This window comes from Achroia grisella, unplaced genomic scaffold, assembly GCF_030625045.1.
Source record: "Achroia grisella isolate CSIRO2021 unplaced genomic scaffold, CSIRO_AGI_Agris_v1 utg3539, whole genome shotgun sequence".
In the NCBI taxonomy this organism is placed as follows: domain Eukaryota; kingdom Metazoa; phylum Arthropoda; class Insecta; order Lepidoptera; family Pyralidae; genus Achroia; species Achroia grisella.
Window position 1 is genome coordinate 513031 of NW_026712814.1, and position 14041 is coordinate 527071.

At 33.9% G+C, this 14041-nt stretch overlaps 1 protein-coding gene across 3 annotated transcripts in view; it reads right to left on the reverse strand.

The window, feature by feature from the left end:
* LOC131843875 (filamin-A) overlaps positions 1-14041 on the reverse strand; it is a 99304-nt gene that overhangs the window by 56449 nt on the left and 28814 nt on the right. The window contains exons 1-3 of one of the 3 annotated variants that reach the window (XM_059192640.1): positions 11898-12083; positions 10980-11092; positions 10493-10543 (exon numbers count right to left, since the gene is read on the reverse strand). In XM_059192640.1, the coding sequence (XP_059048623.1) occupies positions 10493-10543; positions 10980-11092; positions 11898-11920 (187 nt within the window). In that variant the 5' untranslated portion in view covers positions 11921-12083. Of the gene's footprint in view, positions 1-10492; positions 10544-10979; positions 11093-11897; positions 12084-14041 lie in introns of those variants that run through there. The other 2 variants (XM_059192641.1, XM_059192642.1) reach the window with 2 other exon arrangements.

Genomic DNA, 14041 nt, shown 5'->3' on the forward strand with positions numbered 1-14041 from the left:
GATATAATATTGAGACCTTCATAAGAGCCTATTCCTTCTTAAAAGGCCAGCAACTGACTTGCATTTATCCTGCTGTTGCAGGTGCCCATGGACGGCGGTATCACTTACCTTCAAATGAGTCGTAAGATCGTCTGTCCCCAAAACCATAACGACGGACAAAAATTGTTTAAAAGAATTTTTGTATGTATATTCTTTCATATGTATTTAATGAACGCTGTTAATTTGTAATTAAAATCAAACACTTTAATTTTATTAAAGTCTATTTTTCCAATATCTTGTAAATAAAGTTTCTCTCAGACGAAGTCATGGTAAACAGCTAGTATGAGTATGAAAATTTAATTTCGAAACGCACACCAAAATGCGGAGTTTCTCTCGGTATTTTCGTTCAATTTGTTTCGACTGTATTTGTTTTATGTTTTCTACGTTTGTATGAACAAGTTCTGATCATCTTTTTGCAATGGAAGACGCCGTTTCTAGTATCACTACTCCAAATTTTTTCACGTATGGAATCAGTTTATTTTATTGAAACAGAACATCAAATTAATGATATAACTATATTAATTACAATCCATTTAAATGGTAAATACATTCTCCATGCCAAATCCTTAAATCGGTCGTTTGTAAGGAAATCAAGCGAAAAACATTGGCGCCAAAATTAGACAAAAATTCGAGCACAAATCAATATCAGTCGAGACGTTACACTTAATCTTTATATATCTCCAGCCCAGGGTTACCATGCTTCAATAAATATTTACCAACTGTCATGTGTTTTCACCCACTTAGCAAAATAAACAATTCAGTCATTACCCCCCCCCCCTCTCCTATACCATATACCATTATATTAATCTTGCACATATTTATAAAGAAAATTTATCAATATATGTATATCATAAGGAGTGAACAGTAAATACATTCTTTCCCTGTTTCTTTTTTTTAACTATTCTAATGAAATTTTATTTTACAGTATGAAATAGCGAGGAAATGGAATAAAGTGGATAGAGCTTTCCAAATCTGCGGGACTTATGTGGCTTTATCAGAGACCAGCGTTTGAGGTTAGAAACTCGTCTCATTCACAACAAAAACATTACTTAATAGAATTATATTATTTTGTTTAATTCCGCTGCTAATTCTTCTAGTAATAATATTCGACGATCAAACTAGTAGCAGTCGTTTGATGGTAGCGGATTGAAACAAAGTAATATAAGTCCATTAAGTAATTTTTTTTTTTTTTATTCATTTATTTCAGGCAACTAGGCCCATATTATAAATACCTTATAGACTAACATACATATAATATAATATTTAAAAACTAATACAATAATATTGTCTGTGTGATCACGGCACTGAAGACGGCAATCTGCCACGGTAGCGCCGATACACCACACCTTTCGGCCAGTAGTCCTCTTTCATGAAGGTGGGCAGCAAGTCGGTGGGGACCAGGGCCACAAATAATGAAATGGACTTCCGCAATATAATACATAATTAACATACATACATAATTTGATAAAATATGTATATATTGCTTTTGCATTTATAAAGGAAGAGGCGCGCCGCAGCTTCGTCTACGTGCTTAAACATTTGTAAGTTTTGTACATATTTACATAATATTTAGCTTTTACAACAACGCATGTTTCATACAATGAAAAAATTTCTTAAGTGTATGAGTGTAATAATTTATTTAGACGGCCTCGGTTATCTTGCTGTTTAGCACACCGCTTTACATCCGATGGTAGCGGGTTCGGTTCCTCGCAAGGCACAAACATTGTATTCATGAGTATAATTGTTTGTATCGGTCTGGGTGTTTACTATCTGTAATATGTATGTATTTAAAAAAAAAATATTTCTATATATTTGTCTCAGTTGTCTAGTACCCGTAACACAAGCTATAGCTAGCTTAACTTTGGTCTAGATGGCGATGTGTGAATTGTCCTGAGGTTATTATTATTAATTTATAGTAAACTAATTGTTGCCCGTCACTTCGTCCGCGTAGAAATGAATTTTCTATACGTTACTAGCTGTCCCGGCAAAAGTTGTTTTGCCTTAAAATTAAAAATAAAAATTTAGGGGTGGACTACCCCTAACATTTAAGGGGATGAAAAATAGATGTTGGCCGATTCTCAGACCTACGCAATACGCTCACAAAATTTCATGAGAATCGGTCAAGCCGTTTCGGAGAGTATGGGAACGAAAACTGTGACACGAGAATTTTATATATAAGATGTAACGGGATACCGTGATAACATTATTTACGAGTTTCCGATATTTCGACACTATTACAAACGTTCTCGTCACGGGTCGACCCGTTTACACCAGTGTAAGGACAAGTATTGTTATTTTAACAACTGCGAAAACAGTTTCAAACTAATTTTTACTACTTTAATATCATTGGGCTCTCTAAAATATGGTCGAGCGCAGTGATGGCTGGCTCATACGTCATACTCGTAAACGAGTGCTGCTTGTAAGAACTGGTTTGCTCTAATCACTACGACTGTTTCAATCCTATTGTATACTTAATATCTGACCCTAATAAATTTGTGCTAGTTGGTAGTTTGTATTCGCAGTTTTCGAATTGGAAATGTAAAGTTACAATGATTATTTAAAAGAGCAACACGCAAGTTTCTTGATCGTTCTTCATGTGATGAGACAGCTTTCCGAATGAGCGGCAGATTAAAATAATGATAACTATGACTATTCAAAAGTGCTTAAATTAAGTTTATTTGAATGAATTTTCTATTCTATAAAACAACTTTTTTCGGTAGTTCTCCATTTTGAATGTAGCAACCCTATGACAGCAGCTGAGAGTTATCCAAAAACAGGATATATTTTGGCACGACCCCGGTGCATCTGTCGCATCACAATAATTGGATGACGGACGGTTTCAATCCCAGAAGTTCATCGTTGATTTACGACTAAATTAAAAAATGTTTGATGTTGCCAAAATATTTGAAAATCGAGGGAAACGACCTTATTTTCTTAAATTGTTTTTTTATGGCAAAAATATTGCAGTATGCACTGAGCAAATAAATATTGCGCTTTAAAGCAATATCATATTGAAAATATCAACAAACAAATTTAATTACAAAGGAAAGTGTGAAATGAGTCATGCCGTTATAGCTCACTAACTGTCCTGCGTAACTTCGTCTGCATCACACTTACTTGACACTATATTTAGCTAAATTTACATAATATCTTTTTAAATTAGAGCCTATGTGTTATTCTAATATATAAACTAAGCTGTATTGCTGTATTTCATCAAAATCCATCCAGTAGTTTTTGCGTGAAAGAGTAACATACGTCCATCCATCCATACTCAAAAACATTCGCATTTTTGTCATTAGTAAAATAAATTAGATTTCAAACGGAGAGAGAAGACCAACCAGAGGTCAAACTGACATGGTACATGATTAGCAATGGGGTTGTTAGTCCACATTACCAACAACCCCCTTCCTCCCCTTAAGAATAAGTTGTCAGTCTCCTCTTATGACCTCTCCATTCATCATCATTCTAACTTAAGTACAGTTTGTAAAGCTAACTATTCAGCGGGCGAAGTTAATGAGACCCAGAGGTATAATACCCAGGAAGATAACTTTGAACAAAGTCCAAATTGGTAAATATCGAAGAATTTTGAACGTACCAATACTATCGAAATAATTAAACTTTACGAGATTAAAACCTACGAACTTAATGTACCGTATTTATAATCCAAAGTTGCTGCACAAACTACTAACTACTCTTGTAGTGTAGTAATACTACTACCAGCAACTGTAGTGTAGTGATACTACCACGAGATGAAGCCAGAGATGTTAAACGTTCATTAATCGTTCACGTAATTCCAGAATCATGCCAAATTATCACAAGCAATTTGATGCGCGCTCGCAATTTCCAAGAGTATCCTACATATTACATACGCATAATATAACTTATTAATAATAATTTCATACGCAACAAACACTCATATCACATTTGGCAGCGTTTCAGATTGTGTGAAAAAGTCTGAAAATGCCTACCTAGTGACTCACTAGCGCCATCTATTACGAAATGTTTTTAAGAAATTGAAAAATTTACACAGTATAAAATCTTAAAGAATTTTAACAAAAAAGGATAAAATCTCCTAAATACTAGTAGGCACTAGTTTTTAAATTAAGTTAAGGAGTAAATAAGTTATGTCCTTAAATAACCCTAATACTGTTTAGTCTATTTATATTACCTGCCCACAGGACTATAAACCCAGTTCCCGGGGGGTTTTTGCCCCCTGAGTTGATGCCGGGTCAAAAGGGCTTGCCTCAAAAGCCCAATCTACACCCCTGCTGGTGCGAAAAATTTATGTCTGACTTCTGAAGTAAAGACAGAAGCTGGAGCAAAGAGGTGCTCCCTGAAACTAGCTCTAGTTAGCGGATGACGAAAACCTAGTGCAAAGTTACATCGCCCATTCGATCCCGACCTGTCCGAAACGCAAACTCGGAGCAGCCGCACTGTGGTATAATATATATATATATATATATATATATATATATATATATATTCAACGCTTAGAATACACAGACTTAGGATATACCTAATTGTGAGTAGGGTTGTTAAAAATATCATCAACCACAAAGTTTGTTGAAGCCCTCAATCGTGAGCCAGAAAAACATCAAAATTGTGAATCATACAATATGCAACAGTAGGCATCGCAATCGCCCACAAGATCTCCCGTTATTTACTACCGTCCACTTGGCACCCCCGTAATGAACTAGAAATACATCGAGCATAGATTTTTTTACTTTTATTTTTATATTAATGTAACAGAATTATATATTTCTCTATGAATGTGCGGCGTGACGTTGTTTGTTAGCTGCTGGCGAACGGATTTGAAGAACTGTAAGGTTTTAAATTATACCAATAGAAAATGTTTTAAATGCATTCAACATTTAAAACATTTTAAGTGTCTACATATATCAAGAGTGTCCAAAATATCGAAGTGATTTTCAAAAGCATTTCTACAATAAATCTATATAATCTATTCTAATGAAACTAATGAAAACCGAGACATACGAGAAAGTATTCGCAGAATGGACTACCCTAACATTATAAAACCGACCCCTAATATTGTAAAGCACGGTGAAGATTTCCAGTACCTAGTAGTAAGGCTTTTTAACTCTTTGCCCAACAGTTCAATACAATACAAAATTTTTACCTATACCTACTTTTAAAATTAACATTGCCTAGTATAAATTCAGTCAAATGGTACATAGGTTGAGACCGTATAAGTTTGAGGCAATATGGCCCTCATAGGGGACGAGGATTGCTATTAATGTGAACTGATTACCTCATTGCTACACTGTTCTCCCTAGAAACCATCATAATAAATTCTTGGTGAATTTACCACGATGAGCTAACTGACCTGACTCCATGTTTATCTTATTATCCTCCACTAGTGCACCGCAGCGTAAACCGTTAGCGAGGAATACCACTACTATCATCTATTAAAAAAGAATATTCTTTTTTAATGGATGATAGTAGTGGTATTGATGGTCATATGACCATCACCCGAATTTGTTTGGTTTCTTACGTAATATAATAAAAAAAAAATTATGTTGACCAGATTCGAATTTTAGACATTCGATTTCCGTACCAAGAACTTATCGGCTCTTTAATGTGCATTGAATTGGGATAGGTAAGAAAACTGTACCGTGTGCGAAATATCAGGTCTAAAAACCGATGAGTTCTTGGCAATTTCAATAGTTTCGTCTGCTAATTCAAGTTTTAACAATTTTAGGCCTGGTTCGCGTTTGGATATTTTGTTCAACAAATTTTTTTGCCCTTAACCAGTAATAATGAATGAAAATAATAGATATGCTTGTATAGAAGTTTATTATAGCAGAGCGCAGTGACAGAAGTAATATAAAAACAAAATTTATATAAAGAACATCATATTTTGAATATGAATAAAAGAATATATAAAAACTGCCAATGATTCTCATGGTAGGTCTAACACTTCGGTTAGTAACCATTAGGCCACAATGATATAATTAGTAATGATTCGACAATTGTTAATTTTTGATTACTAATAAATTATTATACATAATAATATGATATAGTCAATAATAGACTATGTTGAACTATGTTTTCCGCATTTAGCCTCTAATTTGGGCCGTTATACATGATGATATAGACATACAAATCTCCCATAAAAATACATAAACAACAATGAAATACAGACAGACGCATCCTGTCTAGTTTCATACATCTGAAGATATGGGTGAAACCGCTTATTAAAATAAAATGTTCACACAACAAAGTTTCTTAAAAGTATTACAGTTTATGAGAAAAGGAAGCGACACACTAAATGGCGTACATCGTGCGCAAGGTTTCTCATTTTTTCATATCACCCGACCATCCAATGGTACGGCGCATTTTTTTTATTCAATGACGTCATTAAATAATGTGCTAAACTGTACAAAATAGGTTGGACCGTGCCAAAACACTGGACTCTGCAGTAGATCGAAAACCTAAATGATTCACTCGACGTCGTTCATTTTAAATTTGAATAAGTGCAACTATTACATCGTTATTAAATTTAAATAAGTGCAACTACTACTATATCGCTACGCCATCAGACAGCTTCACTTTCGATGGTCGCGGGTTCGATACCTCGCACGGTAGTTATTATTCTAATAGTAATGTCATCTTCAAACAAAATAGGTTGGACCGTCCAAAAGACTGGATTCTGGACTAGATCGAAAACCTCGTAGATTCACTCAACGTCGCTCATTTTTAATTTGAATAAATACAACTACAAGTACAGCCTCACTTTCGATGGTCGCGAGTTCGATTCCAGGCACGTACGTTTGTAATATCCTCTTCCTAATGAACCCCTAACGTGATTACTAGAAATGTAGTGCAGTAAGAAGGCGCTTCCAGTTTTCAAGACTTGTTAGAAAAATTTACAAAAAGGAACATATTTGGTCTTGATTAAAAATTCTTCATTGGATAACTATTTATATGGTAGAGGTTTGTTATTTCTTTATGGAATAGGATCAGGGTTTTAATGGCCAATACATGAATCTATCATGTGGAAAACGAGCTCGTAGATGAGAAACGTCATAGAGAGAGCGTAGTCCAACAAGATCTGACCAAATCCGCTAATCGCTCACTATCGTTCACCACGACAAAAGACCAACACCGACGGAGGAATGAAATCAGAGAGAAAGTATTTCTGCGGCCACCCTCAGGAATGAAGAAAACGACTTGTGGTCTTGTTTACAGATATCAGGTAGAGTACGCTGTAGAACCACGCGTGGTTGCGCAGTACGAATGAGGTTGAATCGGGAAATACCACACCTCTGGAGCATATAACGGCGTTAGATTTCGCATGGTAAGTTATGGGACATAGTTACCTAGATACATCAAAATAATAATTACAATTAAATATGCCTAGTAAGACAAACTCAATATTGTATACTAAGCACAGCCGTGTCTGAACTGTGTCACCCCACCTTGCATTTTCCTATTGTTATTTAATATATACTAACTACCCACCCCGGCTTCGTACGGGTGTACATCTATTTTACATATAAACATTCCTCTTGAATCACTCTATGTATTAAAAAAAACCGCTTCAAAATCCGTTGTGTAGTTTTAAAGATTTAAGCATACAAAGGGACGGATAAACAGCGACAGCGACTTTGTTTTATACAATGTAACGAAGATCAATATTTTATGTACATTTTGATAGTCTCATTAGATGATTACATCTGTAATATAAATCGTCTCAACGACATAAGTCAAAGGTCTTCCTTGTTCCTTGTTACCATTATCCTTCCAATTCCTTGCCCTACCAACTTCTTCTTAAAAAGCCAATTCCGCTAGTGTTGAGGGTTATCAAGGGCGACGGTAATCACTTGCCATTAATTCTACCTACGACGGCAGTGCAAATGACCCATCGCTGTGCCAAGCAAACGCTGATCTTCAGCTATAGCTAGACTTGGCGTAAATATAGACAGAGCGACGTGAAAATATCCTGCATCCGTCTCAAACCTAAATGATACGGGCGTTACAATTTTAAAACATTCGAAAATTTTATGTTCTCTTTTTTGTACGAAACCAATATAAAATGATAGTAAATTTCTAACAGCCAGTAACAAGTCGTTCTAGATATTAGGTGGTACATTTAGGAGTTAGATTAGTCATAAGGAAAATGTAATTCATTTGAAAGAAAGAAAAACAGGTCTAAATATGTTACAATTTTTTTCCTTTCTTTTTTAAGGGATGATAATGGAATGGTGTACTCTACTGCGCTAACAGTACACGCTGGCGGGGCACTAGTAGAGGATGATAAGATAAATATGAAGTGAGGTCAGTTAGCCCATTGTGGTAAATTCACCAGAAATTTAACATGATAGTTTCCGGGAGACCGACTGTCAACATGACTGATATAGGGTGCTACGCTATTAATATCAAATTTGTATTGAATAACATATTTCATTGTAAATAACTTGTAAATAATATAATTAATAATCTGACGGCCTCGGTGGTCTAGCGGTTTAACACTCCAATTTAGTGCCGTCGCAGGTTCAATTCCTCGCACGGTACAAACATTTTGTATTCATGAGTATGATTGTTTGTATCGATCTGGGTATATTATGTATATATATATAAGTATTTATATCAGTTGTATCCATTGACTGAGAGACTAGATGGCGCTGTGTTAATTTTTCAGGCTTATTTATTATTATAATTACACTGAGCGCCGTATGTTATGCGAATCGTATACAAAATCAGAGAGAAAATCAATCCATGATTAGCAACTGTGATTGGCTCTCTCTGGTTTTGTCCCCGTGGCACCTGTGTATTACCACAGATAACATAATATTACATATTACCATAGACTCAAAGTATAAAATAATTCGTTGCTAGCAACAGTTACCACCATCTACAATATGACCGTGAGCTTCTCTGACTTTGCAGTAGTTTCCAGTTTAAAATTCCGATATGGAGGTCGCCTCCGTCACCGGAATAGCGGTACAGACCGAAAATCACATGTCACATTAACGCGATATTTATAACATAATATTTAAAATGCCACTTACACCTGTTCACATAAAACATAATATATATTTGCGTCAGCGATAGTTTTAATAAGCATATAGAAAATATCGTGTTACTGGGCATTTTTTTCATCATATTTTGTGTTTGGAGAGCGCGGTGACCTAGTGACAGTTTAGATTTGGACCCTAAAGGTTGTAATTTCAATCTGACCATCATTCATCACTCTCGTAGTTATATTTTCAAATCTGATCATCATCATTCATCACTTTTATGGCTATTGCCCTATTTACAGTCAGCCTCTTGATACTTTTACGCCACTCTGAGGAATTTCCATCATTTCAGGTTAAAGCCATTGTTGCTGGTTTATAAACTTTATATTTTTGATATTTAATATATATATGTCACTTTTGACTGTTGTCTTTTTGCTGGGAGCCCTTTTGGGAAATATATACGTTCATAACTATTATTTGATTTTTAATAAATAGTCGTTGCGTTCCCGCTCCAGTCACAGCCATCGTCAAAAGATGTTCGAGCCCAGGTGGTCGGTAGACCTCTGTCCCGTTTGCTTTCGACAATGACGATCACTTTTCTGGTTACATGGTATTCAATCCGGAGCGTCACGTGACCTACCGACGCATATGACTTTCTCAAATTTTCTGCTGTATTACTTTAACCGTCTCTCAGATACATTCATGGATAATTTCCAATCTGACCGATACTGAACAAATGTGTCAATTTATCTGTCAGATTTCGGTGATGGTAACACCGATAACAAACCGTTTTGAAGTTGGTGGTATGTAGGCCTACTGACATGTCCGCATTAATTAAATCCAGAGAAATGTGTTGGGTTCATAAATCGACAATCTCTGCTGACTACTCTATAATTACAGAAGATCTGTCTCATTAAACTAGAAATAAATGTAGTACTTAATAAATTAAAACCTAATATTTACATATTATAAATAATATTTTTGAATGTAATATCCTACATATAAAACATTACACAATTAATAGATGCGTATACAAAAATACAAATGAAATTAAATATATTTCAAAACGATTAATCTTGCAACCAATGAAAACCTTTTAAAATAAATAAATAGTAGTTTCAAGTTATGAAAATTAAAGTAGTAGTAGTATACTAAATCTTTTAAAATAGCGCCCTCTGGAATACAATGTCAGAAGCTTGTTAGCAGTTACAACTCTATTGACTTTGTAGTTTCGTGAGGCATTAACAGATGGCGCTGTAAATAATTATACGATAAGAATGATTTGGCAATTCGCAGATTTCCATGCAAATGAAAATACTCCGTTGAAAACCAACAGAAAACGGACAATATCACAATAGTTACTATTGTAGGAATATATTAATACATGTATAAGGAAAATTTTATAGAAATGGGGACGATACAAAAAAAATGCAAATAACTCTAAAATGTAGGGGTTGTTCACTCAAACATACCAATTATGTATCTCCTTATATCACTTTGGAAGTGACGTGGTTGATAATAGTCTGCAAATTATATATACTCAAGTCAAAAATATAAGCATATAGTAGTTACTAATAATATTTTTATAAATTTTACAGTAAATTACATTACCTACAGGTTACAATATATCTACATGATAAATATATGAGAAAACTATTATTTGGGAATGTTATCACTATAACAGAACCCAAAGCAATGTTCATTTCAATTTTTGTCTGTTTGTATACGCGTTAATCTCTAAAACGACCAATCATATTTGGGCGCCGTTTTCGCAAATGTTTTTTGGTATGCTTCACTTAAACCAGTTAATTTATATGGGTATCCCTATCGGTTTACAAACAAACAAAATATGCGGTGAGGAATTCATGAGCTTCGCATGGTATATTGGGTAATGACCCAATAAAAAAATAGTACCCTAGTGCTGTTTTTTTAGTCAACAAATTGATTTGCTGATCTTACCTTCTAGAAACTGCCTGGTAGGTAGACGTAGCGAGACCTTGAGTGATGAGGCGTATGCAGAGTCGATATACCAACGAGGGTCTCCCTTCTCACCCAGCCTATCGCTACTGCCTCTGTAAGGTAAACAAATACATTTAATCAAACAAAATTGTAGATAGATAGATAAATTCTTTATTTACCACATTATTTAATACATAGCATACGTGAGGTAGAAGTACAAAAAAAAAAAAAATAAACAAATAAAAGAAATAGAGGCTTCATATGTCTCAAAAGTGAATAGGCAACAAACTCAGGGTAAATCTACAAAAAAAATTATAGTGGTTGTAATCATTTCAGTGTCGCATTATTACCAATGGGCTATATCAGGTTGATCTCTGGTTCTACCTGGAAATCATCATGATAAAATCCTAGTGAATTTGTTTGGGCTAATAAATACATTGTTTATAATAATATGACTACAATTTTGGTTTACTTTTTTTTATTTGGTATGGTAAACAAGCTACAACAAGCACAGCACAGTAATATTTTTAAATAACATATAAACAAATGTCAGGTTGAAGTTCATTAGTAATTCTTAGAAACCGTTTAGTAAATTGGTCATAATATGGTAGTAGTAGAAATTAAGGTGGTAGGTGGTGGACAATGTAATGTCTAAATGTCTACCTAAGATACTGATAACAAAATACCGTATAGGTATATGGAGAATTATATAAACTCCAGTACAATCATTCCATGAAATGTATTTTAAAAGACCAATTTCTTTTATAGTTAGCATACTGTAGGTATTCTTATTAATACTGTTATATATGTAAGAACCACAACGAAGAGGTTATGACAAATCAAAACATTCGCAAAAGAATGGTTCGTATAGAATGAAGTATAGCAAAAGTGCATGCGATAACCGACACAAATAATTACCCTGTATCCATTTTGTAAACCATCTACAACGCCTGGTTAAATCTATACATGAAACTAAATTCGCCAACGATATTCAAAATAAAAACTACATGTTTCCCTCGTACATATGTCAAACTAAACTATTTTCGTACACCCAAGTTCACGTTGGTTCTAACAACATAAATATCTTTGAAGCAGTGTTAATGTGATCGCGAACTTCGCTAGAATATCGTTATCATATGAAGCTTTCAGTTTTTCAGCACCGCACTTAATGCAGCTTTTGCTGTTATATGGTTTTTCATACAGATGGCGTATCCGACGATCAGAGTTATCGATTTCCCAGTGTTTTAAATTCTCTATTCACCGCTAGGTGGCTATTTTTCATTACAGAATTAATATACAGATGGCGTTGAGTGCACTTAAATATATTTAATAAAAAAATGTATAACTTTGATTTTTAAATCACAGTGATATATTTTTTTAAATACAGCATTAATTCATTATAAGGAATATAATAAATGTAAGGTTATAACATAGTATTTGAAATTAACCGTTTAATTCATACATTCCTAAGTCAATATTTGTTGTTTGAAATATCTTAATCTTAATAATTAATATTTATCTTTAAAAATATCTTTAAAACCTCCTCAATTATTTACTTTATAATATTTAAATATAGAACGCTGTGTTGTAATGATTACGATAGTCATTTTTGTTTTTCATGTGTTATCTACGCTAATTATATCGATATTTTAATAAATATATATAATTACGGTATAATTTACAATTTGGTGTTTTTATAATTATTTACAACGAATACAACGGAACTCGTTCAGACACACACAAAAACTATTCAACGGATTTTGATAAAACTTTACAGTAATATAGCTTATGCATCATGATAACACATAGGCTATATTTTTGCGCAAAATTTGTAGGTTGGCGGGAAAACAGTGGTGGATACTAGAATGAGCCGTTGATATGTCTTTCTACATAAATATTAGTAGAATGTTTTATCCAGTTATGCCAGTAAATTGTAATATATTTTTTGACCCATGTTCACTTCAGACTATAATGCCAATTGAGAAGAACTGGCAAGAAACAACTATTGTTGACTTAACTGAATCTATTACCATGATTTATTTAACAACCTATTAATGTTTACATTGAAACATATCAAAGTTATCCGTTCATATGCTACATGTATTTCCATGTAAAAATATACGAGTTTCTATCATTTGTTTTTGCAGCTGTTATTTGGAATGGGATGTATCCATGAAGTTGGGCAAATATCGTAATAAATAGATAATAAACCTTTTTTTATTGCCGACTTTTGGTTCAGTCTGTAATAAACTCAAAATCATTCATTCACGTAGTACCATTCAGTTCCTACCATCGATCATCCGTCCAATTCAAACGGTCTCAGACGAGTATATAATAGCGGTGCTCTCATATATATGTCTTATCTGTTTTACGGAATTTAAGATATTTGTAGCTCAGGTCCCCACCAACATGCTGTCCATTTCATGAAGAAGGAAGAAAGGATTGGTATCGGCGCAATATACCGTGGTAGATTAAAATGCCGTCATCAAAACTTAATGACCACACAGACAATTTATACTTTTATTTTATCATTTCACATGTATGTTTTTTTTTATATTTATTTATTATTTCTACAGACAGCGATCAGTTCCCTTGTTAATATCTTCTATTTACTATTAATTTATTTTAATGACTTTAACATTGTATGTTATTCCGCACAATATAAATTACAATTAAAATGAAATTAAAACTTAATAAATTAAACCGAATAATTAATACTAAAATAACAATAATAAATTAATAAGTTCCAAATCGAATTGATATAACATTTATGTATGTTACTCTATAGAGTATTTATATTATGGGATATGGGGGAAAGAGATTATAGTAACGTGGGCTATTTACCCTATTGCTAGCAATGTACCATGGTTGACCTCCACGCGGTACTCCCTGAAAACTATCGTGATAAATTCATGGTGAATATGTCACGATGGGCGGATGGATGATCTGAACTCATCTCCATTTTATCCTCCACTGGTGCCCCGCCAGCGTAAACCGGTAGCGCAGGCGCGTGAACCATACCATGAACATCATCCATTAAAAAACTATATAAGCTACTAATT